General features: G+C 51.8%; 1 protein-coding gene across 4 annotated transcripts in view; it reads right to left on the bottom strand.

Annotated features, from left to right (window-relative positions):
- Nucleotides 1-3,785: 3,785 nt before the first annotated feature.
- The window catches only part of ELFN2 (extracellular leucine rich repeat and fibronectin type III domain containing 2), a 53,969-nt gene continuing 41,329 nt past the window's right edge, over nucleotides 3,786-16,425 (bottom strand). For all 4 annotated transcript variants that reach the window (XM_074579553.1, XM_074579570.1, XM_074579578.1 and 1 more), the window contains one exon: nucleotides 3,786-7,157. In XM_074579553.1, coding sequence (XP_074435654.1) covers nucleotides 4,089-6,515 — 2,427 coding nt within the window. In that variant the 5' untranslated portion in view covers nucleotides 6,516-7,157 and the 3' untranslated portion in view covers nucleotides 3,786-4,088. The remainder of the gene's footprint in view (nucleotides 7,158-16,425) is intronic.

Raw genomic sequence — 16,425 nt, 5'->3', positions numbered from 1 at the left:
ATTCTGGGTGCAGGAACCCAGCCCAGGCTCTCTTTTGAGCCTGTTTCTTGGGGAAGAGGACAGATCAGCACCCAACCTCATTCCTCACCCTCCACGCCATCCAGTGAGGTGAACTAAACTCCTGTTTTTCCTGCCAAGAGTCACCAACCCAGAAATAAAGTATGAAAGGGGCTGGTCCTGTTTCTGCCCCATCGATCCACTTTGCCCTGGGAGAAGGCAGGGCTGAGGAACTCTTGCCAAAGCCAAGCCATAGAGGGCTTAGAAATTTCAAGCAGTCTCTTCATTCTTTTTCCTACCACAGAGGCCTTAAGGGTTTCGTCATGCCCTGCCCCTTGCCAGGACCACCCACAGGAGACGAGGGGTAGGACAGACCTAATCCAGAGTTCCCTGCAATCAATGAGATTGGTCGTGGGTGGTCTTCTGGTGATTGCAACCAGCTCCACATCAAGCTTTCACTGTATCAGAGGTTTCCCTGCAGCTGAAGCACTCCTTGTTCCTGCAAGAATACCCTTGCTTGTAGACTTGGGGAAAGAGCAACCAGGGCATGGGGATGGTAGTGGCCATTTCTCCTATGAGATCTATCTTGATGGGCCTCACTCCTATTTCTAAATAATTAGGAGAAACCATGACCACTAGAAAGAGCAGGCCTTTGGTATATAACACATCCCCCTTCACGCACACAACCCTGGAAAGCAGCTGAGAGACCACATTTGGGGCAAGGGGAGGGGGACACTGGAAAGAAGAAGGAATGTTTTTTATGGGGCTGATTGGGTTGGGTTCTCTTTGGGGTGTGTTCCCTCCCAAACTGGTAGGAGTCTGTCATAAAATCACATCAGGGATGAATGAAAGGAGCAGGGAAAACAGGAACAAGGATGGGAGAGACTTTGGGGGAGGAGATTAAATTCCAACAAACTGGCACATACACAACAGGTGTTTGCTCAGAAAAATACAGTAAAATCGTCATGCAAATAGAACGTTAAATCTGCTTTCCTCCAACAGGGCTGGCATCACTTTGTGAGCCCTCGTCCCTGGGGAGGGAGCACGACAAGGAAGAAGGGAGGAGGAAGGAAGGTGGGACACTTTGTTCCCCTTCCTTGCCCTCTTCCTCCCACAGAACAGTCCATCTTGTGCAAACTTCACCCATTGGTTTGGAGTGTGGGCTACAGTTGGGAGAGAAATGGCTTGTCTCTCCTACCCAGGCTTACCCCCACCACAGGCAAAAGAAGGGCCTGATGATAGCTGTATCCCTTGACCTTTCTTTTCTGCCTTGTTGGGGTAATGAGGGGAGGGAGCAGAAACCACTACAGGTTAATGCTTCCCCAAAAAATATAGACTGAGCAGAACTGATTACAAGACAATACAGCAGAGAAGCACAGGGAGGGAAGAGGTGGGGAGAGGAACAGAACTCCATCCCCCCGTGCCTGTCATCCCCCTTCTCCTGTCCAGTTCTGTGCCCCAGCCATTAGTCTTTCCTGCTTGGATGGTTGCCATGCTGGAAGACCGCTGGGCCTTCTCCATGTGGTAGCTGGAGAGGTCTCTGCTGTGCCTAAGCATCTCTCACAGCATTTACCTGTCTTGATTTGCTGCATTGTCCCAACATGGAGGGACACCTGGCAGCAGTGACTTGACTTCCCTTCATCCTCCTGCACATATACACATGCGCACACACCCGTGTGTGTGCACACACACCCATGTGCGCACACACCCCCCTTCCTCTGGGTTGGACTGGCTCTTACAGTGCGGAGTCAGTCCCATGAATACCTCTGGAGTCGAGGAAGAACAATGCCTAGACTGTGGGGAAGCAAGCTGACAGTGAAGGAGGCTGAGGCAATGGGATCAGGACCTGGCTTAGGATTGTTACCATCAGTATCCCTACAAGGAAGGAACCCCACAGATCTTCACAAGTTTAGACCTTGGGAATCCCTGCTCTGGTTTTCACATACCAGGTTCTGCCTACTACTGCTCTTTACTTACAGAAGATGAAGTTATGTCACCTGTGGCATAGAAACCAACTCTCACAGCTGGCAGTGCCACTACTGACAGATAACAGGCAGGTTCTCTGCAGGCAGCATGTAAATCCCTCCAGAGAAGCTCCTACACCCTCATACTTCTCCCAGGGCCTCCAAAAATACTGGGGCTCCTGAGGAGCACCTCAAAAAGCAAATAGCCACATAGGAAAGGCCAACACAACACAGGCCCTCACCTTCATCCTGATAGAGGTGAACGATTGTCAAGAATCAGGGTGTGCAGCTCATGGAGAGGAGGCCCACCGTGCTGCATAAAGATGCACTCAGCAGGCAGCACCCCTGCCTGACAAGAAAACTTTGGGGGAAATGGTGCCAAGATTGTGCTTTGTTGGGCTGCTCAGAAATGGGATGAAGTGTAGAGGGCAGTAGGCTCCTTCCCACCTCTGTGGCAGATCTTCTATCCAAGGGACAGAGGTTGGCACCTAGCAAGTGAAACCAGGTTTTTGCCAAGACATTAAAGGATCCCTAAGAAAAGTTTGTCACAGCTAACTGTGAGGAGGTGGAGGATTTAGGAGGTGATAAGTTGCTCTGACTCTCATGATGTATTCAAAGGAGCACTGCCATCCAGAGGCTGGTATCCTCTTCTATCCCAGCAGACACAGTGTGGCTGCATACACAAAAGGAGCTTCTCCTGGAGCCATTACTGGGGTCCTCCCAGGCCCCATTCTCACATCCCTTTTGTTTCCTATGCTCCTGCCTTCACCCTAGGCTGTCTCCTATCCACACCAGAGTGTCCATGGCCTATGCAAGAGGAAGCCACTTGGTGGATTTTCTGTCAACCCAGTGAAGTGAGCAATTGAAATCCTATTCTTCACATCCACTTGCAAGTGAGGAGGATGGGTGATGCTCTTCTCATGCACACCCACCCTACAGTCCATGGTGCAAGTCAGTTGGGAAGAGCTGCAGAAGCTTCGTGTAGAACTTGTTCTGCTCAGCTCCTCTCCAAGTCTCTTCCTCATAGTAAGGGAGGCATGAACAGACAATACCAAACCCACTGCGCAAGGGCAGCCAGAGCATAGATGGGTATGGTGGGGAGGACCTCTGACCTGTGACACTCATGGAGAGATGGGAACCCTTTACACCACTGAGAGACAGAACCTTTCTGCCTTTTCCTCCACCACTCCTTGAGGACCTGGCTTGCCATGCCAAAGAGCATATTCATATGCTGCACCAACTGGCAGAACATTCGCTCTGAGCAGGACTGGAGAATGCACATCACTGTGGAATTGCTGGTGTTCATCAGCAATGACATGGCAGGAGAAGGGAAGGAGGAAGAGCAGCAAGAGCATAGAGCCTGTTGTGCGGCAAGCCGTACCTCCCTCAGCTCTTTGCACCTCCTCTCCTTCCTCCAAGGAGGATGGAGGTTCGTGAAGTATCCAGACAGAAAGTGCAAGCCTAGGGAGCCCTAACAGAGAAGGGTAGGGAAGAGGAAGAGGAAAAGGAAAAGAAGTGAGAGAACTACTTCCAACAAATCCCACATATCTTGGAAGGGTACGGGAGAGAGAGAAAAGCCTCCACTGCCAAAGGAAATATGGAAAAAAATAGTGGTGGAAGATTTGGAAAAGTAGGTGTATCAGGTGGGCAGAGAAGCTTTCTAAACCAAAGTCCTCCCCTTCCACCCAAAAGAAAAATCAGCCCTCAACAGGAACAGAAAGCGCAATAGTTCACAGCTGAGGTTCATGCCCAGTGAGTGTCCATCCCTGACCTTCCCCTGCCACCGCCACCACCCCCTCCCGGGCCATTCCCACCCACCCACACTCCAGTGTTGTTACCACAGTGTCAGAGCAGGACGCTCCTCCCAACCATCTGCAGGCAGAACAATGGTCCCCGTAACACAGTAGAGACAATTCGGCGTGTGTGTGTGTGTGTCTGTGTGTGTCTGTGTGTGTGAGAGTTTTCTGTTGTTGTTGTAAACTTTAAGAAACAATTTTGTCAGTTTTGTATTTGTCGGGAGTATTTTGTTGTTGGTTTATTTTTCACAGTCAAGTGGCATATTTTTTTTCTGGTTGTTGGGGAGGGGGTCTTGTTTTGTATTGTTTCCTTGGAAAGAGTGAGGGAGAGTCACAGCTTCTGCTGAGCAGAGACTCCTTTCCAGTAATCCAGGATGTCATGCAGATCCTCGTCCTTGGCAAACTGAACTTTCTTCCGCAGGGCATGCCCAGCTGCCATGTAAACCTCCTCCCTGTGGTGCTTCTTGTAAGGCCGGAATCGCTCCCAAATCTTGTGGGTGCTCTCTGATGAGTACTCAGGGCTGGAGGAGTAGCCTGAGAAGTAGTGTCTGGGGGAGAGCTGGGAGTACGTGGAGTCTCGCTTGGACCGGGAGAGTGGCTTGAGGAATGACACCCGCTGGCTCAAGGTGTCAGCGCTTTCCTCATAGTACAGGGCTGGGAAGGAGTGACGGTGCTCACTGCAATGGTAAGAAGGCTTGACCTCCAAGTGGTGGATGGCGCCCGGGGACACCAAGGGAAGACGATCCAAAGGGCTGTTGAGTGGGCTGCCCTTCTCAATGTATTTGGAGTCAGATTTGCTGAGTGGTGGGTGGTCAGGCACATCCAAGCTGAAGACCTTGGCGCTCTTGATGGAGCCACTAGAGGAGACACTGCAGGTCTTTCTGGCCACGGCAGCATCAGCACTGAGCTGGCGCTGCAACGGGTGGTGAGAGCTTTCCTTGTAGGGTGGGGAAAGAAAGCTGGGCCGCTCTAGCCCACCCGAGGAACTGGCTGGGATGGACTGGCACTCAAAGGCCATGTCTGAGTCAACACCAGTTCCACCACCCAGGAAAGAGGCTGTGTCCAGCTTGAGGGCATCAATGCAGTTGTTGATGATCTGGTTGACCTTGTCTACCTCCTTGGCTATAGTAGAGATCTCAGCAGCTGAGCCTTGCCCATTGTCAAGCTCCCTCAGGTCCTCATCCCGCTGGGCTCGTTCCAGCCCATCCCCACCACCAGTCCGCACCTCAATGTAGTTACCTTTAGTGGTGACTTTAGGAGTCTCCATCCCAGCATCCATTGACTTTGATGGGGGCAACTTCTCCCCAATCATGGAAGGGATGGAGGACATCCGTGAGACAGGGATGACTGGTGGCTCACCCAGCTTCTGGGAAGGATGGACCATGGTACTGGTATCAATATCTGATCCATAACGCATTTCCAGTATGGTCTTTTTGACATTGAGGGACTTCTGTTTCTCCTCCTGCATCCTCCGCTTCCGCAGGCAGTAGTAAACCACGCCCAGGACAATGACCATCCCAAAGAGGCAACCCAGAGTGGTCATGATATAGTGTGTGGTGGTAGAAGTACTGGAAATAGGGTCCTCCCTGCCTTTGCTCCGGGTTGCAAAGGTCAGGCAAGTGTGGTTGTAGCGCCTGTTGTTGCGGATGGAGGCCACACAGAAAGTATAATCAGTGTGGGCCTTCAACTTGTTGACAGTGACATATTCCTTCTTGCTCTTCAGTGTTGCTATGTCAGAAACGTAGCTGTTGTTGTATTGGACCAGCACATACATCTTACTGTAGGGCATGGGGATGGTTACCATCAGGATGGCTGAGGTGATGGTGACATCATGGAGCTTGATGCTAGGACTGAAGGATGAGTCAGTAGTGGAGGAGGCTGGAGGCTTGACTGAGAGGAAGTCCCCAGGGCTGATGGCTGAGCCCTCATCCAGGTCTCGCTGGGAGTCGGGGGTATAAGGGGTGGGGTTTACCCTGGAGAGGGAGGGGATGGTGCCGCCTCTGCACATGGACTGGAATATGGTGATGGCATTGCGGTTGTGGTGAGGCCGAGGTACCAGAAGGGGGTACCCAGCAAACTCCCGAGGAGTCTCACACTGGAGCCGGTCATAGTTCTTGGTGACATTGTTGAAGAGTGCCAGCCAGTTGAGAAAGCTGTAGAGGCTACAGTCGCAGTTGAAGGGGTTGCCAGCCAGCTCACACACCATCAGATTGCTCAAGCTGGTGAAAGTGTTCCCCTCCAGGCGGCTGAGACGGTTAGATGACAGGTCAATGCTAATCAAGCTGGGGCACTCGGAGAAGGCAGTAGGGGTTACCAGCTCAATTAGGTTGTGCTGCACAAAGAGGAACTGGAGACGAGCCATGCCCCGCAACATGCCCTCTGTCAGGTTGGTGAGTTTGTTGTAACCCAGCTGTAAAACCTGGAGGTTTGACTGGCCCATGAAAGCCCCATCCTCAATATAGGAGATCTCATTCTTGGTCAGGTTCAAATCGGTCAGGTTGCCGAAGCGGTTGAGGGAGGAGTACAGCACCACTTTGAGCTTATTCTCATTGAGACGCAAGTCGTGCACCGTGCTGTTGATATGCTGGGGGATGGTCTCATACGGGGGCTGGTTCTGGCTGCAGATGGCCAGCCACACATAACCTTTGTCCCCCTCAATCAGCCAGCAGTCACCTCGCACGGTGCCAGGGGAAATCAAGCAGAGCAGGGCAGCTGCCCACAACCCCAGGCACATCATGGTCTGCAGTGGTGCCCTCATCAGGACGAAAAAAAAAACACAACGAAAACCAACCTCAAATTTCAGGACCAAAGCAAAAGGAAACCAAGGGGCGGAGGGAAGAGAAAGGGACAGTAACTGGGGGTTTAGCAATGAAAGGGCATGAGCACCCCAGTCCTATTAGGTGTTGTCACCATTATTTCTTTTTGCCCTCTGGGTCAAACCATGAGCACGGAGCAGGGCGAACACGTGCAATCTGCTTCCAGCACACTCAGAAGTTATGACCACAGGTGTTTGGTCTGGAAGGGAACTCCCTTGTGCTTCTTTTCTAAACAAAATTTCAGACTGAGGGTAATGAATCTTCTTTGATGTTCCTGAGCGACTTGCCCACCTTTTCCACTTTCCTCCCTCCCACCCACCCCCCACCCACACCGAATCCACCCCAAAACAAACCCAAGCCCTCCCCCTCTAGTCTTCCCCCACCCCTCCACGGTGTGATGTGGAAGAACAAGGCAGGGCTGCCTCCTCTGTCGCTCACGCTGCCTCGGTTCCTCCTCCTTCTCTTCCTTCTCTCCCGGGTTCCCTCTGAGAAGCTTCAGAGCTTCAGATCAAACATGTCGAAAACAAAAATACAGAGAGGGAAAGAGCAAGTGCGCATGAGAGTGATCCATCTGTCACTGGAATCTGGAAAAGAAAGCACACAGGAGACAAGAAGAGGCATCAGTTGGAGGAGGTCTTTGAGATAAGAGTAGGAACAGCAAGGTTTCATGAGAAGAGGGAGATGATGGGGAAGAGACAGCATTGGGGGGAGGCGCAAGCAAGAGAGGAGTGGGACTGCCTGCCATGCTGATAAGCCTTTGAGAAGGGAACCCTCACGACGTATGATCTCGTATCACAGGGGTACGCAGAAGGGTGTCCGGGCTCCCTTAAATACATGTGATCACAGCCAGAGACCTGGGGCAAGGCATCGGGGGGCGGGGGGCGGGGGGGAGAACAAAAGGCTATTATTGCGGGTGGCTCAAAACTCCTAATGTAAACAAAGGCAAGCCCCAAGCACAACCAAAGCCATGGATTTTCAGCTGCCTGAAAATGATGTACACAGAATGCATGAAGTAAGGAAAATGCAGACAAGCCTCCCCTCCTGAAAAAAAAAAAACCACACAATATTTTTTCATTGTTTCCTTTCTGCCTTGATGCAAGAGGGATAAATAATTCAAGCCACGTGTAACTACTTGTGCTCTAAAAATTGTTCCTGCCTCTTGGTGCAGGGACAAGGCTGTTGAGGTGATCCAGCCTGGCTTGAGCATGCTGGAGGGGGTGCAGGGTGTAGGCGGTGTGTCAAATACCAGCCTCCAGCCACTCGCCCAGCAATGCCAGCAGTCCTGAGCTGGAGCACATCACCCACCTACCCCACACCAAAGAGGGGTGTGCGGCTTCCACCTCTCTATTTTGCCACCTCTCCTTGGGGGCTATGAACACTGTGGGACAGGACAGGAATCGGCGCAAAATGACATTTGCTTCAGTGTGTTTCTGGGCTCCAAGCAAGCTCCTGGTTCTGACTGGGAAGGGCAGCCTGGAGCACCCTTCCCTCTGGCTGCAGCTTCAACCCTTCTCCCACTGTGCTGAGACAGGAGCCTGGCAGGGGTATCCTCAGGCAGCGCAGAGGAAATAATTTCATACAGCAGATAAAACATGTGGGCACAGCACTCTCTCTTTTTTTTTTTTTTAATTTTGAGGAGAAAGAAAACAATAAGAATCAGAGAAAAGGATTCTCAGTTAATGAAAAATAAAGATTCCCTCTTGCCCGTTTTATTTTGGGGGGAGGCTGCTCACTAAAGATATCGCCAAAGCTTTTGCTGCAAAAGCTGAACCAATTTCTAGCACAGAGACACAAAGGGCAGAAATAAAATGAAGGAAGATAAATGGAGGAGGAGTGAGCCCTTGAGGAACAAGGCTTACGTCTGTGGAGAAATCTGAGCTGATTTGGGTCTGTGGAATTACCAGGCCAGCTGGATTAAAGGATCAGAGATAGTGTCACAGAGAAACACTTAAATATTCAATAATCCAAAAGTAAAGCCAAGATGGAGAAAGGGAGGGGGAGAAGAGCTAGACCAATGGAAAAGACAGAGAAAAAGCTTCTGTTCCTCACAGCTCATCATCTGAGGCTGCTAAACTCATGTCATTTATGGTTGTCATATGATGGCCTCCAGGTGCTGCCTCAGCTTTGCATCAGCCAGCACTGAAGCAGAAGGCAGAGGTTTTTACAGTCTGTTGCTTTGTTTCTCAGCCTTATAATCCAATAAGAAATAATTTCCTGACACTGTCTCCCCAGATGTATCAGATAGGAGGCACATCTGGCTCTCCACAGATTGGGACCCATAGGCCTCCAATATTCCTCAGCGCCAGTCCCCTTTCTTGTTCCACCTTTTCCAGAGGTGATTCAATGCAGAGACACAGCCAATTCCCGACACCATCCCTTCACCTTCCTCTCTAACATTACTTCACTTTGCCTGGTCTCTTCCACTGAACAAGAGTGGCAGATACTATCACGATTTTTGCACATTGTTGCCCAAAGTACGTCCACCCAGCAGAGGCTGGGGCAGCCCCTGAGCAAGCAGTGAAAAGCTCAGCCCAGATTCTAGCCAGCATCCTTCTCTGAGCATTGTGCTTTGGCCTGTTTGTCTCACCTCACCAAATACCCTGCACAATATCCAACTCCATACAGGAACATCCCAGCCCGCTTGCTTTGACCCCTTCTGGTGGAGCAGGCTGCTCCAAATGCTATGCTGAAGTCATCATGGCCTGCAGTAGCTTGTTCATGGTGCACGGGGATAAACTTTGAGGACAGGACCCTGTTCCTCTGCAGCAGCCTCAGCAATCGCTGAGAGCCACCCCATCCCTCTCAGGGAACTGCACTCAGGCAGCACATAGAGGGCTTGGAAGGGGAGATGTTCTAGCAGCCTGGAAAGGAAGGAAAGACCCCTTTCCTTCAGCTGGGTTAGGGGGTGGATGGAAATGAAGGTAGTGTTTATCCTTGCTATGTGTCAAAAACAAGGGGACCATGCAGAGAAGACCTGCTTCCCATCTACCTCCCACCTTGGCTGTGCAACCTTGCCTCAGCCACAGGCCAAAGGAAGGGCCAGTCCATTCCCCAAGCCAAACTTATTGGTCCCCTTGGGTGTCCAAGTTGGCTGTGTACAAGAAATATGCAGACCCTGCCATTCTTCCTGCAGTGGCTCCTGCCTCCCCACTATCACACTAGTTTTAAGTGCCCCAAGGACAGCCCAATCTGTGGCCTTCTTCATCCCTTGCCCATGGCCCAGGACCCCATTTTGGCTCAGCCCAGTGCTGTCAGTCCCTGCCACAGAAACACCATAGGAGTCCTGGTCTCCAGCTCCACCACAGCCACCCTTTACCCTTTAGGGGGCAGCTGCTCCCTGACACTGGCAATTCACAGACAAGGGGAGGCCAGGGATGGGGATCAGCACCATGCCCTCCCTCAACTGTATAGAGCCAAATGAACACAAATCAAATAGCATTGGAGTCCAAAAAGACAAGGAAGCAACACTCTGTCCTTTCTGCTGGCCTTAAAGGTGCTGACAGTGGAGTTGGCTGTTTCCCTCCCTTGACTGGCAAAAGAACAAGAAGATGCAGGGATGGAGGGTGGGCAGGGAGAGTAAAGGCAAGCAACTTCAGCCCAGAGGAGAGCCGAGGAGGGGTGATGTATGAGTTGTGGAGCGCCTGGTTTGGAGGGAGGCTGTGGTTACAGGTGAGGGGAAAAGATGGGACGTGGGATCTGTTTTGTAGGACAGGTGAAAGATCACCACCCCCATGTGCTGAGCCTATCCGTCTGTAGGGTTCCAACACTCTTCAGTGTAACCCAAGAGGGCTCTTACAACATGCCTTCGGCTCCTGGCCATCCTCACGTATGCAAGAGCATCAAGGAACAGTAGTGGCATTGTGCCCATGAATGGCTGTACCCTCCTTGGCTGGCACAAAGTCAACCCATCAGCTCCGAGCTCCCAGTGGTTTCCCTCTGGTTTATTCCCTACTAATGGGTGCCTCAATATTATTGGCATTTCTTTGCACCACAGTGTTTGGAAAAGAGCAGAAGGTCACAGGGATGGTTCCCCTGTTCAGAGGAGAGAGCAGGGAAGGCAAAATGGAGAGGGGAGAGCTCCAAGTCTGAGTCAGGAGCTGGATGTCCTGATAGCAACAGACAACCCTTTGGCTCTGGGATCAAGGTGGCACAGGGGGTGGCACAGGAGTACAGTCACTAGTTAGATTGCCAGGTATGAGGGCAGATTAAAATACAACCACTGAACGTGTGGACAGGCATGATATAAGGGACAGAGACAAGCTGGGGGCTGAGGGGGTGGAAGGACCATGACTGAGAGAGGTTACAGGGTCTAGGGGCCACGGTGTAAAAAGGCAACCAGAAAAGCCACATACAGCAGCAATTTGGGCCTGGAATTCTCATCTTGACAACCTTGTCCTCCTGGGGCCCAGTGCACTGGAAAAGCCAGCGCTTAATTCTACCATTGCTTAAACGGTGCTAAGAGCCTCCCGTTAGAAATGCATGCATTAAAAACCTGCCAAACACTCTTGGCTCCTCTGGAGACACCCCGAAACCAGGCCAAAGCTCCTGCTGCTTTCTTACGCTCTGTTCTGCAGCTGGGCATCAGCCCCCTTCCCAGCTTAGTGTGCTGCCTGCTCCTGGTGGGTCTCAGGGCACAAACGCCATCTCCAAGGGGCTCCGTCTCCCCCCTTTTGGCTTCAAGGTCCTTCCAGGATTTCTCTAACCACTTTCCGAGAAAGGGGCCTTTCCCAGGGGCACTTAGTAGTGGGAGTTGGTGCCTTACTTTGAGGGACTCTCCACACCTGCTGGATAGTTTCTGTAACACACACTGGTGTAAGCATCACTGCAGCTGCTCCAAGTCACCACCCAGAGACGGTCCTTGCCTTTGCCCCTGGTTATAGTGAAAGTACAGTGCCACGGGAGAAGCTCACAGCACAAGCATGGCACTTAAACAACAGCAGCCCCCTCCCTCTCAGCCCCGCTACTTCCAGGGATGCTCCCATTTAGTGCAGGAGTTACCATCAAGTCATGCAGCAAAGAACCTGTGGCTGTGCCCAGAGGTCCTCCAGAAACCCTGAGAATTTGGAGACCAAGGAAAGAGGGAGTAGGAAGGCTGATGACCTGTGGATTTGTGGTATGGAAGACATTTGTGTGTGTGTGTCAGAGAGAGAGAGAGAGAGATAATGTCTTCTACTGCAGCTTCTCTGATATCCACCAAGGGTTGAGCTCCCACAGCACTCTTTCCTTTAATGGTGCTCTGAAAGCTGCTCGCTCGCTTTGTCTCTTCTCTAATTTATCCCCCTATTTTCATGAAACACACAAGATCACAGCATCTCTGAGATCCATCCCAATGTTACATTTGTTTTAAATTGTCCCTGTGGCTTCAACAATCTAGAAGACTGAGGAGCTGGCTTAGGCAAAAACATAAAAAGAAAAGAAAAAAAAAAAAAAAAAGCTGTAGAGCCACCCTAAAAGTCATGCAACAAAAGGTGCTTTCATGTCACTAACCAGACAAAGCCTTCATCCCTTGAACTGGTATCCTGGGTCCTGCTGAAGGGTGGGTTAGAGGCTGTGTGAATTTTGGCAGAGTGCTGCTGCAAGAGAAATCTCATGGTTCAACTCTGGGCAGGTTCATTTCACCATATACAAACCCACAGTGCCTGCTGGGAGAAAAATCACCCCTCTGAAAGCTGGGCTGGGCCTGTCATGAGTGGGGAGGAAGCTCTGCAGCTTCCTCAAACTGCAGCTGTCCTTGACTCAAGGAAGCCCAAAGCACTAGGAACCCAGCGGGACACTGAGGTGAGGAAGCCCACAAAACCACACAGGACACCTCGAGGACACGCTGCTCTGCAGTCCTGCCTTTTGGCCAGTTCAGGGAACGGGAAGAAGTTAACCCGAAGTTCCCCTCTGCCATACACGTGCACCCAGGCTCAAGCAAATGCTCAGCCATTGACTTCAAACCTTTGCCAGGCCAAACAGCTTAAAGACTAACCATGAAAAAACCCAACACGATGCTGTATATAAAACCCCTGCTCTCCCATCGCGCCTCCCCAACAGCGATTAGATGCCTAATTTGTTAGGCAGCAAGAAAGAGAGAATGAGAAAGCTCAGGGGAGAAAAACGAAGCAGCTCAGAAGCATGAAAGAAAAAAGAGAGCTTTAGAAGCATAAATCTTATTTTAGAGTGATAAATACTGGCAGAAAGGTCTTTCATATGCCAGTGGTTCCCTGGCAGGCCAGAGAGCCACCTTTGTTTTCCAAAGTGAAATGGTTACCTTTTATATTAATATGATTATTGAAGATTAAGGGGGATTTGCATCAAGCCAGCTCCACCCAGACAGCCCGCGGCAGCAGCCCACAGGAGTGTGTGCATGGTGGTAGGCTCGGGGAGCAGCCTCCTCCAAGTAGAAGAGGATGTCAAGAGATTACAGGTTCCATAAAAAACATTAGCAGCAATAAAGCTGCCTTCATCACCCTCCCTCCAGGGGAGAGCGGGGCCTGGGAAACACCATTCCCCTTGGTGTCATCCCATGAGCCCAGACCCAAGGCAGTGGAAAGGCTTAGAAATAACTCCTGTCGGCAATGGGGAGGGAGCGTGGGCTCTGTGTGACTGTCTGTAGGGACCTGCCATCGGGAGCGCAACAGCAAGACTGGCTCTGCCTGGGCAGGTGCCATGGGTGTGCGTCGGGGGTGAGTCACCATCGAGAAAGGGGTGGCAGCGTCAGCTCGGGGGGTGCGAGGCAGAGGGGGAGTATATGCGGAGGAGTTGCTATAGGTGGTGGGGTGGGTGTGCATGTGGGTTAATCACTCTGTGAAGCAGAGAATGAGGGCTGGCTCCTGGGGGGGAGGGAGGAATTGCCATGGGGAGCCAGGCGAAGCGCTGGTTGCGAGTGTGTGTGTGTGTGTGTGTGCACGGTGTGTTTGCGTGAAGCAGCCACTGTGGAGAAAGGGGTGGGAGTGTTGGCTGTGTGCGAGGCGCCGTAGGGAACGGGGTGGGAGCGCGGGCTGCGCGTGGGCGTGCGTGGATCACGGGAGACGACCATGGTTGTGTGAGTGTGTGTGTATGGGAGAAGGGCTGGAGGAAAAGGGGTGGGAGCACTCCTTCTGTATGTGTTCCCCGACGTGAATCGCTGTAGGGAGCAGGGCATGAGGGCTGGGTCTGTGCATGTGCGTGTGGGAGGGAGTTGCTGTAGGGGACAGGGAATGACCTCTGCTCTCTGCGAGCTGTCAGGGGGAAAGGGACAGAGTGGCAGCTCTGCATGAGCGTGCGTGTGAGCTGCTGCAGGTCACAGGCCAGGAGTGGGGGCTCTGGGTGGATGGGAGGGAGTTGCTGGAGGGAGCAGGGTGGGAGCACCGGCTTGGTTTCTGTGCAGGGCATAGCTGCAGGGCAGGGCAGCATGTCCAGCATGAGGCCAGGAGAAACTCTTCTATGTGATGTCACTGCAAAGACCCCCATCCCCTCAGGGTCCCTGTGATGCCTCTGCTGTCCTGTGCCGGCCTTGCTGCCCTATTTCCTACAACAGCAGCTCCTAGCTTTCACTGGGCTGGCTGTGAATGGCAGGTCCACAAGCTATTTAAGAGATACCCTCACTCAAAATAAAGAATACCTCCAGTATTTCTGCATGCTAAATACATCCCCAACAACCCAGCGGTGCCACTTTGGAGTGCCCCCAAACATGGTACCCTGCAGGTACAGCAGGGAAGAGAGTTAGCCCTTGCAGTACAGCTCACTACTGTCTCCTGCTGGAGGAACTCAAAGCCTAAGGAATCACATAGGTCCTGGGCTGGCTGAGGGTAGCAATCACTTCACAAGGTGCACTGGCAGCCAGTCGTCCTGTGGAGGATACTTCCAGGCCTGCAAACTCCTGTGGGGCACAAGCATTGGCATCCCAGCATCCTTCAACGTGCTCTTGCCTTCCAGCCAACCTTCCCCTGGGTCGCTGTCTAAAAGAGGTTCCCTCACTGGCAGTGAGACCTCTCTCCAAGTAGGACAAGCAGCTACCCCAGTACAACTCCAGTATGAAACCTCCAGAGGTCAAGCTACCATTCCAGTGAGAGGAAGGGGCTGCCCTTGCATGGCTTTCCCAGCCAGGGTGTCTCTGACAGTCATGTGTCATTGCACCAAGTAGTTAGTCTGCAAGATGTCAAAAGACAGGGCAGCCCCTGTGCTCAGGCTTCCTGCAAATGGAAAGTCAGTCAGAAGCTGCTACAGACAATAGTTCAAATACAGCAGACTTAGTCCTGATCTGTGGGGCAGAAGCAGATGAAAGGTGTGGGGGGACATGGAGAAGCTGTTTCAGGTCACCCAAGAGTGAAATGCTGTGGCAGCACAGGCTAAAGGGGATACTTCAGCCCCTCAAAGCTCTTCCTCTGGCCAATGTGTGCCTGGATTCAGCGAGCGGAGTAGCCCCACACGGGACAGGACATTATGTTTCCATATGGCTGCTTCCACCTTTCCTCTATCCTCCACCCCCCGGCAATGGCACAGCTCAGCCCCGCTGGGGAGGGACCGTCCTCCTGGCCAGCTCGCCCACCTATATTTCAAGCTAACATCTGACATGCATTTTGACACAGCCGAGCCTCCCCTCTCTTTTCCCCACTACCTTGCCTTGTTTAGAGCCTGTTTTTTTTCTTCCATTGCCAAAACACAATGACTGTTATAATTAACAGATTATCTCAGTGCGACAGCTGCAGTCCTTTGAAAATTAGGTTGAATAACAGGATCCTGCCGTATGGTAATTTCTTTTCATCTCTCAAATATTTTCTCTCTCTCACTCTCGTTTCTACCTCATTTCTTTTTTTCTTTCTTTCTTTTCTCTCTCCGCCCTACCCCCCCTACCCCCCCCCGCCCCGGCTACAGCCTTTCACCAGCTCCCTAACTGGATGAGTGATATCTTTGGGGTGAGGCAGGCTGAAGGGCTCTCTCTACCTTCATCAGCTGTTTTCATTCCTCTCCTTTTACCACCATACCTCGCAGAGAGGCAGTGTTTGCAAGTAGGATCATAAACACGTCAGGAAAAAACGCGCCCACCAGAGGCCATGGCCAGGGGCCCTAGCTGAAGCCCCACTGGCTCAGAAAGGCAGCCCAGGGAACTAGATAGGAAGGGGAGAAACCGGGATGCGTTAGTCTGAACCACTGCCCGCAACTTTCCCACGGGGAGCTGGGTGCAGTGGTGTGGCTGAGTGGCTTGTACTGAACTAGCCAGGGTGCTCTACCCACCCACCTACCCGTCCGCCTTCTTGCTGACTCAGTACCTGCCCCTGACTCACCACTTGCTCACTGAATGGGGACTGGCAGTACTTATACGGCATCCTTCCCTCTCGCTAAGGCAACAGCTCTGCCACTTACCACCCCTCTCCCCATATCCACCTACATCTGTCTCTCTACCGACTCAATCAACCCAAGCCAGCCAAAAAAGCAGCTTGCTGGAAATTCGGGGTTTCAAAACCAAAATAAGAACTGGTGCTGCTCCCAGCTGGACCCAGACTAAAGGCTCTGGAAATCTCCTCCTCCAGGACTGGAGATCTCCTGGCCTCTGCTGCAAACTGGACTGATTCATTCACCAAAGTGGCTGGACTCCTCAGGCTCTGCTTGGGCAGATGTGCTAGCACACAGCATTTCAGGCTGCAAGGATGACCAGACAGACATATGGGACAGGTCAGTTGGGATGGTGCCTGGATTTTGGCAACTGAACGGTTTCAAGTTCAACATGTTCTGGAGTCAAGAAATCCACAACTTTGTCGTCGACTGTACCAGCAGCATTAGTTAATTATTCTCGATGCCTGGCTTGAGCTCATGCAAAACGCCTTGATCCTGCACTGCTCAATTTCAACCATGTCCATAATCTATACAAATTGTCCGTTACAATTAAAC

Source organism: Larus michahellis, chromosome 1, assembly GCF_964199755.1.
Source record: "Larus michahellis chromosome 1, bLarMic1.1, whole genome shotgun sequence".
NCBI classification, from domain to species: domain Eukaryota; kingdom Metazoa; phylum Chordata; class Aves; order Charadriiformes; family Laridae; genus Larus; species Larus michahellis.
This window is presented reverse-complemented; position numbering and strand designations above follow the sequence as displayed.